The sequence below is a fragment of the Molossus molossus genome, unplaced genomic scaffold (genome assembly GCF_014108415.1).
Source record: "Molossus molossus isolate mMolMol1 unplaced genomic scaffold, mMolMol1.p scaffold_m16_p_9, whole genome shotgun sequence".
In the NCBI taxonomy this organism is placed as follows: domain Eukaryota; kingdom Metazoa; phylum Chordata; class Mammalia; order Chiroptera; family Molossidae; genus Molossus; species Molossus molossus.
Window position 1 is genome coordinate 68,381,872 of NW_023425403.1, and position 13,832 is coordinate 68,395,703.

General features: G+C 32.7%; 1 protein-coding gene across 1 annotated transcript in view; it reads left to right on the top strand.

Moving 5' to 3' along the window:
• DACH1 (dachshund family transcription factor 1) overlaps positions 1–13,832 on the top strand; it is a 410,092-nt gene that overhangs the window by 284,117 nt on the left and 112,143 nt on the right. The window contains exons 5-6 of the mRNA XM_036249628.1: positions 9,136–9,271; positions 13,101–13,235. Of these exons, the coding sequence (XP_036105521.1) occupies positions 9,136–9,271; positions 13,101–13,235 (271 nt within the window). The remainder of the gene's footprint in view (positions 1–9,135; positions 9,272–13,100; positions 13,236–13,832) is intronic.

The window sequence follows — 13,832 nt, forward strand, 5'->3', positions numbered from 1 at the left end:
GAGTTAAGATAACACACTTTTAAGTGGTTGTGTACACAAATTAAGAATAATCTTTCATGACACACGATACTTATATGAAATTCAAATTTTAGTGTTCACAGATAAAAATTTGGGGAACTTAGCCACACCATTTAATTTGCATAATTTTTACAACCTTTTCCACATATCAGGGCAGAACTTAAGAAAGTATTTACTAGTTGGTTCTTTACAGAAAAACGTTGCTGGCCCTGGCATGGTGTTCTGATGAGCTCAAACCCACGAGAGTCTTCGGTCGGTTGTGGCAGCTTAAACTCTCCTCTCAGACACACTCAAGCCCTAGGATTTGGCACTGGAAAAAAAAAAAAGAAATTAAAAGCCTTGAGCAAAAGAAACTTATATAGACGAAGACAGTGCCCTTATAACATTGTTATTTGCTTTTATCATAAACCTTCATGATGGAGTTTACCAAAGTATTAAATGTAGACTTTTGCTGGCTGATTGTCTTGGACTATGGGAGATAGTTTAGTGAAATACTTCTGAGGAGAAAATGAGCTCATATTGTTTAGAAAATAATAATTCTAATTTAAACAGCTAATAGCCACTGTCTGTAAAAATATATCAAATTATCATAAGCTTTGTATGAGTCTATTATGTATCAGTGAGACCCATATATCTTTATTGCTTAACATTCATAAAACATGAAGAGACACAGACTTCGGATATTTGTTATATAATCCAGCTCCCCCAATGATGGATAAGTAATTCCTGCATCTCACCACCCATTTTTATGTATTTAAGCCTTTGTAGAAGGCCTATTATATCTTTAGCGCATTTGAGAGTCAGGAAGGTATTTCCTAATAAACTTAAATTTTTCTTCTCAATAGGTGCTATCTTAACTTTATTGTATGTTTTGGAAGAAAAATGTCTATTAATTCTTCTATGTTCCAGTCATCTAACTGTATAGGTCACCTATAATGTTTCTCTCCTCCAGACCAAATATTCTAATTTTTTCTGACCATTTTTTTATTAATCTTTTTGGTTGACCATTTTTTAAAGAAAAAAAATTACCCACTTTCTCTCAAATTCTTCCCATATAATATTATAGAAATTCTAAAAGTCAACTGGCCGGTAAAGAGATACTGGTAGTGACATAAACCTCAATTTGGACAATAGCATGTGAATGTAATCATAATTCATAAAACTGTTTTGCTAATAGAATTTGTGACTCAGTAAATTTCATACCTTTTTGACATGAAATTCTAAGCCAGTTCATCTTTTATTTGTGTTAAGAATTTGCATTTATCTTTATTGTTTATTTTCTAGTCCATTGATTTAGGTTCTTTATGTACTTTTAAATATTAACACTCTAAATTATCATATTATCTATTTATACCATCTTTGTATCATTTCCAAATTGTAAAAGGATGTATTACTTGTATTGCCTTAAATCACTGAGGAAAATAAACAGCATAAATCAAGAGATCAATTCTTCTTGTCATTAGAGAATTCCTAATAGGATGAAATGTTCTACTAATTGATTCTCTTTGGGTATAATTCATCAAGTAACCCCAAATCCCCCTGAATGAATCGATATTTTTCTCACTTTTTATTTAATAAATTTACAATGATATCATAAGGACTTTGAAAAAAGGTTTTTGCTGAAAAAAAAAAATTGAAATGAAGAAAGGCAATATATTTTAGGGGTTTATAACATGGATTCTGGAGGAAGACTTCTTGGGTTATATTCCTGCTCCACTACCTTCTAGTCGTGACCTTAAGTTATTTATATCTTTTTTTTTTTGTTTTCTTTTCTGAACAATGAGATCAATAAAACTACTACATCATCAGGTTGTCCTGAGGATTAAATTAGTATTTATCAAATCATTAAAATACTTTATACAGTGATATTAACTTCATCTTATTACTAGTTATATTTTCTCCCCAAATATTTACAATCATCTGTTTAAAAATAAGTTCTACAATCTTATAAGGAATCTATGTAAAGCTTTTAAAATATAGTCACACTTGTATAATAAGACCTTTCTCTCCCTTCACCTTACCTCTTCCCGCCCCCTTTCTTTGGGTTCAGTCCTTTTCACCTAACAATAGTGTTGTATTTTGCTTTTGGGGTGTTTTGCAGTGCAGTAGTATGCAAAGCAGATTTGTAAATGCATTTTTTTTCCAGATTTTATTTCTCTTTGGGAATAATGTAGAATTGTTTTTTGGAGAAATTTAGCAACATTCAAATTATTCTATATTGTTGAATAAACATTTTTATGTCACAGTATAGGGTTTTCTAAGAATAGGGAATATGACTTGAATTTGTTAATTTTCTTATCTGGTGTGTGTGTGTGTGTGTGTGTGTGTGTGTGTGTGTGAAACAGAAATACTTTATGACATTCTCATTTAAAGAATTAAACCTTGAAAAGAAAAAACAGTAAAAAATAGAAAGAATAAAATTGTTATTCTCTAATGTTTTTCTTCAAAACATATCCTTAAAATGCTATAGTAATAAATAAAACTTTACATGCATGAAGTTTAAAATGTTTAGCAATTATAAAAACTAGAACCAGAGTGACCTAAAATTTTCAAAGTAGATTAAAATATTAGTGCAACGTCATGTGCCTGAAGAGTTTACTTTTGGGAAACCATAAATAACTCTAGAAGTATGCATTTCTTTTAGACATCAGTGTTTCTTTCATGAAAATAAATTTCATATAATTTTTACTTAAATCTAGAAAGACAGTTAAGAATGTTCTCTTAATGTTTGAATATTGATATTAAATATGAAAAGAGGACACAACCACCACTAAGGATACATACTTCACTGTATTCAGACAGATCTCATACATTTAAATCCATGAGTTTATAACAGCACTAAAAAATAAACTCATTGTTCACCTTTGGAGAATTCTAAAGAATTGATTCTTTTAAAGGACAATTAAAGGTTTAAATAAAGAGGTTGAATCAACCATTTCCCATATAAGCTGTTCCCCAGGATAACCAAATAATTTTCTAGGGAAATTTCTGTTCATATAAATCTTCTAACAAATAAATGAATGAGGGATAATATATTAAGAATATAACCATATTGAAAGTCCCAGTGAAGTAGAGTCTAACCCATGATCATCAGTGGTGGCTGGCATCATAAAATGCAATTAAGGAGACACTATGCTTTGATGGAAGCACACAACACCATCATTGAATGTCTTGCCCCCAAATCCACTTGAACCAAGCATCCAGTTATAACTACGCAGTAAATTCAGGGAGCAGAGAAACTTAGACACAATTAGACTCATCAGGCCTCTGAGAACACGCACTGTGCCTTCACTAGATGAAAAGCTGGCATTAACCATTAGCCATGCACAGAGAGGCATGCCAGGTGTTGGCGCTGCTGGGCAAGTCAGAACTTATGTTTTTCTCTATGCTTTCCTCCCTGTACTACCCCTTCCTGAGTGTGGTAAAGGAAAATGTCTTATCTTTTCATTGCAATGCTAGTATTTATTATTACATAGAGATGAATTATAATTTGAGTTAAGAATGTATTTTACTGTGTAAAGTAACTGTACAATATTATATTACCAAAGAGTAAAATACTGTCTCTTGCCACCACTGAAAAAGTTTTAAGAGATAGTAGGGGACTAAAATTAAGTTGTTTACGATCATATGCATGGGTCCTTTCATTTTTACGTTGAGCAAAACAGAGTATTTCTTGAGTATCATCATCAAAACAAATAAAAAGGGCTCGTAAATCTCTCTTGAAGCCTCCGTTTAGAACTTTGAGTCCTGGAGTTCTGAGGGTCGTTTCCTGAGCCTGTATCAGATGCAAATATGTTAACATCATTTCCTGTGTCTTCCAGGGACCTTTCTAACACTTTCCTGAATCCGGAATCCCAGTTCTACCGCTTGTCTTCTCTGTTTATTTTTCCAGAACAAAGAATTTGGATGTCACACATGATCAGTGTGTATGATTCTGGATTCACTAACATTTGCTAGTATATGTTGCATGGAGGATAGGATTTTTGTCAGTTTTGTTTGCATATACATAAGCAGGGCCTAGGACATTGGCACACATTAGGTGTTCAGTACATATTCTTTGAATGAGTGAAGTCTGAGTTGTCTTAACGTTCAAGATTTCAGGTTATACAAAGTGCCAGTCAACTTCAATTTTGTCAGTTAAAAGTTACATCAGGAAAGACATTTAATGTTAGAACTATCTTCCCTCTACTTTTATAACATATTCAGTGAGGGAATCTTTGATAGATGAAAATGAAAACAATGAAAAAAAGAGCCACATAAAGTAAAGCTAAATGAACAAATCCATTAGAGAAATGAGCTGAGATTATTTAGACCTACTCTAGGAAAATATTTTAAGTTGATAAAATATAATGCATTTTGTGGTGGAGAGGGGGCAATTAAACAACGCAATTTTTAAAACGTTTAATTAATCACATGTGTGCAATACTGAACATTTTATACTTTTTATTTTAGAATACATCATTTTGAATTCCACCTTTGATTCTGAAATTATCCTAGAGACCAATACTTCTTCTTCTACCCAGAGGCCATAAATGCAGCTTTTCCTTTATTATTATTCTGTTGGCATTAGTTTATTAGTATGACCTTTTTTTTTCTTTCAGTGAGAGAATATCCCTCTAAAATTTTTCATTTATTATTGTGGCTAGTTTTATAAAGATGGAACATGGCGAAAGATTGTGTTTTATTGATTGGTGGATTTATGATGCAGGACTATAAAACAGTGTGTTGAAATATTAAATTAAATATTCTTCCTCTTTGTCCTATTTCAGTCCCATCTTGGAGGTTAAAGGTTATTACACAAATGAAATGATATCACCAGTTTACAGAGTTTTCCTGCAGACATTGAACTGCTTCTTTCTTATGCTTGAATAAAACTCATTATCTATTGTGTTTTAGTAATACTTTTGAGATTCTCTCCTAAGCAATTCTTTAATGTCTCCATTATTCTCCATCGTACAGCAAACTCTGGAAAGGAAAGCATATAAATTTGATAAAAGAATTAAGCTGTTGAAATAAATTAATTTATTGTACAACAATGTAGTAAAATTAAACTTGCTCAGTGGATTTTACTTTAATGAAATTCTTCAAAGAACAATATACATCATGTTCCAAAGATTGAAATTATACATTAAGTGAAATGACTGAATATGTTGTATCTCAATTTATAGAAAGTTTCACTTGAATACTTAAGCTCTAAGTCATAAAAATTTGCATAAATTAAAATATTTTCTTCCACCAAAAGTATTAAGTATTGTCCTTGTATCCTTTGTTCTTAGACAGAAAAAATTATTAAAGTAAAAATAAGCTAAAGTTAAATAGTTCAATATTACTAAACCTAAAATTATGGTTTTATGATATATTTTACATTAACATTTTAATATAGTTTATACTTTAATTATACGTGATCTTTAGAGTATTTTGACTGTTAAATGCACAAGCAAATAATGCATAACTAAAAAAACTATCATGGTAAACGATGACAATAAAATATAAATACTTTTTATACTTATGTGGAAAAAATAAATAATTGTTTTTAATGGTATAACCCTTGTTTCTAGAGTGTCACACATTTAATATTTAAGTATTTCATGAGTTAAATAAGACAAAATTCAGTTTCTCATGTTTTCCATTAGCACTACTATGAAATCTATTATGACAGGAAACTCAGACTTGCAAAATGATTTTACAAGGATTGATTTATTTCAAGATTGCACTTTATCTCTGTTCAGCCAAATATATGCCACTGCAGTTAATGATCACTTACATAATTATTAAGAGAAATATTAACATGTATTGATGAATAAATATTGCTGTGAACGACCTATTGAAGAGAATGGAATAGTTAATTTACAAATTATATCGTTTTATTTCACTTAGTTTATTAATCCTTACCTGAGGAAATGTTTAGAGAGAGAGAAGCAGAAACATTGATTGGTTGTGTCCCACACTCAGGCTGATGGGGGATCAAACCCACAGCCTCGGTATGTGCCTTGATGGGATTGAACCCACAACCTTTTGGTGTACAGGATGGTGCTGCAACCAACTGAGCCACCCAGCCAGGGCTAGACAATTTTACTTATATAAAAGTACAGCAGTGTTCTTTCTCAAATGCATACCATGTGTTTTTATATAATTCAAGTGTTGAGTTAGATGTACCAGAAATTTGCTTTAAAGAATAGACAAACTTGCCCTGGCTGGTTTGGCTCAGCAGAACTGAGTTAGTACAGAGCACTGAAGGGTCTCAAGTTTGATTCCCAGTCAAGGGCCTGTACCTGGGTTGCAGGTTCCATCCCTGACCCTGGTCAAGGTCATGTGAGAGGTAATCAATCAATGCGTCTCTCATATCAATGTTTCTCTCTCTATCTCCCTCCCTTCCACTCTCCCTAAAATTCAATGGAAAAATATCCTTGGGTGAAGATTAACAACAACAAAAAAGAATAGACAAACTTGTGCCTTCTTTTTTGTTTGTTTTATACATTTTTAATTTTTTTCAATTACAGTTTATATTCAGTATTATTTTGTATTAGTTTTAGGTGACTTTTTATTAGAGTTTCAAAATTTCAAGGTTAGATTCTTTATATATCTGGTCATGAATGCAGTTAGCTATAACATAGCTTATTAATACATTCATACAGACTATAAAAGACTTACACTATACAGTTCTATAAATTCATAAACTTCACTGAACAAATTAATTATAAATTTTAATATTTGAGGTATGTGTGTGTGTCTCCTTCTTTCCCTCTTTCCTGCTCCACCTCTGTTTCTTATTTGCACTTTCAAATATAACCTCATATAACTTAGGTAGGAAAATATATTATGTGATACCTACATTGACCTACATAGCCAGTTTCTCAATTTGCAGAAAATACAGCATTTAATGCTTAATCTCTGATCAGTTAAAGTAAAAGACTAGTGTTAATAGTATAATATTGATAAATACATATATTCTGAGGGGGTTTAATTGTCCTCTACAGAAACAAATGCACACATTTTTGACCCATGCAAAAGCCCCTAATGTTTAAGAAGTTATCTTTACAAAAAAGATGCAATATGCTTTGCAACTTTCGAGAATAAAATTTAGTTGTTTCCTTTATTTGGTCATAGTATTGTTTGATCTTGCAAATCTTTTGTCATGAAGTTTCTTGGGGGATTATTGTTTATTCCATGGAATATATGATGGGAAATCATTGTGTATGAATTTTGGATGAGGACTTGACCTTTTTTTTTTCCTTGTTATTTTCATTTATTTGTCATGCTCCTCAAAAGTTCATCTTCAGCATATCTGTTTATTGACAGTGTTCAGGGTTGAAAATTAAAAGACTATAAAACAAGTGGTACTCAATCATGGATGAACACTAACGTCACCTGGAGTGCCTTAAAAAAATACTGCTATCTGGGCCCCACTTCAGATTCAGTGTGTATACAGCTGCTTTAACGAAGGACCACAAAGTACATGGTTTAAAACAACAGAAATTCATCTTCTCACATTTCTGGAGTCTAGAATCTGAAATCAAGACGTCAGCAGCATTGTGCTTCTTCTGAGATTTTAGGAAGAATCATTTCTTGCCTGTCCAGTGGCTCTGGTGATGGGCCACAATCTTTGACCTTCCTTGGGTGGCAGCTGCATAACTCCTGTCTCAGCCTCCGTCTTCACATGACGTTTCCCTTCATTTCTTAGCAATGCCTTCTTGTAAGGACAACGGGCATGGAGTGCAAGCCCACCCTACTCCACTATGGCATCATTTAAATTAATTACTTCTGCAAAGACCCTTTTTCCAAATGAAGCCACAGTCAGTCTTCTCTGGGGATGCAGTTCAGTGACAACACTCATTAGGCTAGACTTTCTGGGTGTAAAACCCAGGCATGGACCTGTTGAAGAACTTTCAGGTAGTTCTACTGAAAAGCAGGGTTGTGAACTTTCACTGGGCTAATGGAACTTCTGAGACTAAGGACAAGAATTACCCTCATTCTCACAGGTAGTTCAAAGCCTTGAGATTAGTCGTTGGTTTTTATATTACATTAGCTATTCATATTTTCAAAATGGCCCCCTATAGAACAATTACATTGTAGAACTATTTTCTTTTAAATTCTTTTTATAATATTTATGACTTGTGTTTTGATGTTTAGAACTAAGTTTTAAATATTTATTATTTAGTTTTTGATGTTTATTATTTATTAGGCATCATGTAGAAGTTTACTTCTACCCCTCCATTTTTCTTATTGATTACTGAAAGCCAGTTCTTTTTCAAGGCCCATGTATGTTGATAGCTAAAGGTATAAATATCTTGCTGTTCAAAAGAAAAAAATTAACAAATGAGTTTATTTCTTAATTTGTAACTCCATTTATAATAGCTTATTGGAGAGAGTTGTATATTTACATGTCAGTCTAATGGGAGGGGTACTGGGCTTTGCTGGGAGGTAGGAGTTGGAGCCTGCATAGCAGTATCAGGAAGCATGATGCCAAGTTTCACTAGGACATGACTATTTCATGAATCTCTCACACTGCATTAGTGTGGTTCAATTGGAGGTAGGAGTAGCAGGTAGTCTGAAATGTACTAGAATCAAAAATAATATTCCAATATTAAATAATCGATTTCTATGACACCTTAAATGTGACCATCCAAGTGTGTGCAGAGCAGAGCCCTGATGAAGGGGCCGTTAACAGCTTCTCTGGTGTTATTGGGATGGTCTCTCTGACGTGGTGATAATTTGTGTGCTAAATGATCCTTAGATATTTGCTGGAGCAATAGAGTATATTTAAAGATTTCTTTAAAGTGAAAATTGTCTAAAATTGAAACCTGCTTTGTTCTGTTAATTCTCTGTTGTCTAATGGGTTCTAAGCTTGCTGTATTCTTTGGTCTCGCTTTTTATCCAAAGAGGAGACTGACATTTACGGTTACTATAGTGATGTTTACCTACAGAACCAATTTTCTTTCTGGTCTTTCCCTGCTTTGGCTTTGCTCAAGATAAAAGGTATCTTTTAATACAACGAAGTGGCGATGAAAAAATGTGTTTATTGCTTTCACACTTCTATAGTATTGAGAAAAATCAACATTCCTTAAGGTCCAAAGCATTTACTTCTTTTCTTTCCCCTCCCTTCCCATGGTGGTGTAGGAGCGTGTTCCCGACAGCCCCTCGCCTGCCCCCTCTCTGGAGGAGGGCCGAAGGCCTGGCAGTCACCCATCATCACATCGCAGCAGCAGTGTGTCCAGCTCCCCTGCGCGGACCGAGAGCTCTTCGGACAGAATCCGTAGGTCTCATGCTTCTACTTGTCACTGTTTTCAACTTTATTAGGTGCAGCTGGCTTTTCTAATCAAAATGCCCTCATTCCAAATAGATCTCAGATGTATCATGCTCTGAAGCTCTGTAGCAATAGCCATCTCTCAAAATTATGTTTCCCAGTTTGCAGTATCATGAGGTATGGCACTACATTAACAGGTTCTGATGTGAACTCCCGCTCCTTGATGCCACACAGAAACATTTGCGCTATGGAACAGTTAGAGAAAGTAAGTAACCTTCTAGATACGTTTCTGAAGCAAACACCTCCAACTCTCAAATATCAACTAATGTTTTTAATAACAAGAGATTTTTATTTTTCCTGGTCCAAAAACCAATCCAGGATCACACGTTACAATTACTTGTCATATTCCTTTAGTTTCATTAATCTGAAGCAGTTCTTCAGTCTTTTTCTTTTATAAGATGGCTTTATTATTGATAGTATTACAGGTATCCTACTCCTGACATTTTTGAAATTTTTAAAATTCATCCTTACATTGACAAAGATATTCATAGAGGAATAAAAAAATGGAATTCAAAACAATTGATTAAAAAATATTTCTTAGTCATTCAAATAATGAATAAATCAAAAGGCTTGAAATTGCTTCAATTATAGAATTTGAATTAGTAATAATCAATTATGTATACTGTTGCAGTATTATTAAATTATGAGAAGTAGGCTTATATTTTATTTCATTATTACATTCTCATGTATTTTATCTTGAACTTCATGGCCAATAAAATTAAAAGTTAACATGCCATTCAATTAACTGGCTATTTTGTAACTGTACAAGAATCAAATATTGTTTTTCCAAAAAAAATAAAATAAACATATTAACACTGACTCTTTTAGTTGACAAACCAATCTTTATTATAGTCTTTCCAGGATTTTGTTATTATTTTCTGAAATTGTGCTTAGTATAAAGTTCACCTAATTATACCAAGTTTATTGGAGTTATTTGGTTGTTGAAAAAATTTTCATAATAGGAAAAACATTTTCTAAAAAGTATCATTGTAAGTTACAAAGGAATAGAGGCATAAAAATGAAATCCTCAATATGGATAGCATTAAGGTAGATAAGTTAAATGTTAGGTTGAATTGTATGTCATAAAATTATTTCAAAAATTATGTAAGTCAACACAGTTCCAAATATGAATACTCGACTTGCCCTGTCTACAGTCTATTTCCCTGATTTTGTCAGAGATGATTGTAATTGTCTATTAACCACCATTCCCAGACCACTATTCCCGGAACTGGTAAACCCCAGCTGCCACTACATGAAACCATTTTTCAATAAGCTCTTTTCTGTATGGTTTTATGCCATGCTCACACTAAAATCAGAAATGTAATGATGACTATTTGGTTTTATTTCTAATTTTTAAATAAAATATCGTCATTGGAAAGGTATTGTGCTAGAAAAATAAAAATGTTTTTTCATACTGCTTAAATGGAAATACATACAAAATAGAAAATCTAAAAGAGTTTTGTTGTAAATTCATGTTTTTAATTAATCATTGTATATTTTTGTTCTTGATAAAAACAAAATAAAAATTTTTGCATGTGTATACTACCATAATTGTTCAAGTGTAAATAAACATATAGACGTGCACATATGCAGACATATCTATAAATACATACATTTATACATTTCTGAATTTCTATACATATGCATATATGTGTATGTTTATTGTGTTATAAAATTATTTTATATTAACATATAAATTTCAAAAATAATGCAAAGGAGTCTTGCATACTCATCACCCAGATTTACACAATCAATTGACCTCTCTGAAAGAGATACCCTGATTAAAACATAGTGCTACCTTAGTGATTGTAGACATCAGTTTCTTTACCTTAAATACTTCATTCATTATTTTCTCCAAACATGAAATTTCTCTTACATAACCAAAGAACAATAATCAAAACCAGTTAATTAAGATCATTATAATACTATTTTCTGAACTATAAACCCTATTCAAATTTTACCAACTTTTCTACTAATATTTTATCTTTTTTCCCCCTCAACTAATGTTTTTAATAATAAGGGATTTTGATTTTTTCTTGTCCAAAAACCAATCCAGGATCACATGTTGCAATTACTTGTCACATTTCTTTAGTTTCATTCATCTAGAGTAGTTCCTCAGTCTTTATGTCTTTCCTTTTTTTTCCTTCCATCTTTATTGTTGAGAGTGTTACAGAGATCCCTTTTCCTCCCATTGCAGCCCTCTACCCAGTTCCTGCCCCACCCCAGGTCTGTGTCCATAGGTAATGCATATATGCATATAAGTTCTTTGTTAATCTCTTCCCACTCCCCCTTCTCCCCTTTCCCTGTGAATTTCATCAGTCTTTTCCATGTTTCCACGGCTCTGGTTCTGTTTTATTCATCAGTTTATTTTGTTCATTAGATTCTACATATAAGTGAGATCGTGTGATACTTGTGTTTCTCTGACTGGCTTATTCCACTTAGCATCATAATCTCTAGATCCCTCAGTGATGTTCCAAAGGGTAATAGATCCTTCTTTTTGACAGCTGTATAGTATTCCATTCGTATAGTATTCCATTCTGTAAATGTACCACAGCTTGTTTAATACCTTGTCATTTTTGAAGCATGCAGGCCACTTATTTTGTAGAATGTCTCGTAGTATGGATTTTTTGATGTTTCATCATCATTTGGCTTAAGTTATGCATTTTTGACAGAAGTCATGCAGACATGCTAGTGTGTCCTCATGCATTGTTTCAGGAGTCATAAGATGTTTCTCCAATATTTGTGATACCTATCACTCGGTTAGGGTGGCAATTACCAGATTTTTCTACTGTAAAGTTTCTATAGATAATTATCCTGTGACACTTGATACCTTAAGAATGTGTAATTAGTCTATTCATCAAAATTTTATTCCACTAATTTTAGCATCAGCATCAAAGATTATCCCCTGAGACAATTATTACTGTGGTGATTTTTAAAAGGTAATTTTTGATATAGTCTTGTGATTTGTTAAAAGTATTTATTTTCCAGAGAAAGTAAGTTTTTTGGGATGATTCTTCTTCCAAATATTTGGATAAAACCAAGATTTTCCTGAGCAATTTATTAAGAAATTTATTGACTGTATTATGAAAATCATAAGGGTGTTTGATCATCTACCTGCATTTCAATAGTACCAGTTTACTCTTAATAGTTCAAGAAAGCACTTGTTGCTTTTAATCATTTAACTATTTAATAGATATCAATTGGACATTTTTATTTTGGAATTTGAGTTCAAATCTATTTTTAAGGAAAAACTTTGATATCTATAAAAGCTGGTGTTTTATTGACTAGAATATAAACATGGAAACAGTTATTTCAGTGTCTTACCTTGTTGGAAACTATTTGCCCTCTGATGCCACTGGAATTTATTTGTTAGGTTTTAACTTCATAGTGTTAAAGAGCATTGTAATGTTAAGACTGCAGTTCTTGCAGAGTAAAGGAAGGTTGCATACAGGGGAGAGAACCTGATGCACTGGATAGAAGCTTGACTGCTTCATTGGCAGTAGTTTTAGTGTTGACCATTCTTTTGTATTACAGGCATAAAAAATAAAAACACTATTTTGTGTAAAATAAGTGTAAGATCAATTTGTTTTATTTTTATTACTTTTCTATTTATCCTCAGGAATGATCATGGTTATCAAGTCTTGCAGTATTCTTAGAGATAGATTATAATTTTAAAGTTAGACCATTATAATTTATTTTATTTTAGGTCCAAAAGTCTAAGTAAATTATTTGAACATCGTATGTTATGGTGTTTCTTCTTTTGTTTTGGGCTTGACAGCTGTTCACCAGAATGGGTTGTCCATGAACCAGATGCTGATGGGTTTATCACCAAACGTACTCCCTGGGCCCAAGGAGGGAGATTTGGCTGGTCATGACATGGGACACGAGTCGAAAAGAATGCATATTGAAAAAGGTAATATATGATTATGTGGCCCTGTTTTTTCTGCTCAACATATGAACTAGATTTTAATCACAGAATGAGGTATATTTTTAGATCACATAAAAAGATGGCATATAAACATTTAAAAATTCTACAGAATTAAGCAAAAATTAATTCTGTTCGACAAAAAGGAGGTATGAATGGAGACTTGCTGCTTTTCTCTTATACCACAGGTAGGTGTTCATTTATTTTCCATTCCATTAAAAAAAGAAAATTATTTGTTTTGTTATTTCCTAGTATTGTAGTTCTGTTTGTCTTCCTCAATGCCTTTAGGCCAGCTGTCATTTTACTTAGCATGATAGAGCAGCAGCGATATACAAAGGATTATTTTGAATATAACTTTTTTAATCCTCACCCAAGAATATGTTTAAAGAGAGGGACAGAGAGAAACATTGATGTGAGAGAGAAATATCTGTCGATTTCCTCCCATATGCACCCTGACCAGGGATCAAACCCACAACATTTTGGTGCACAGGATGAGGCTCCGACCAACTGCACCTCCTGGCCAGGGCTATTATAAATATTTTTAAATTAAAATACACATGGTCATGGAACCAGTCAAGAAACAGA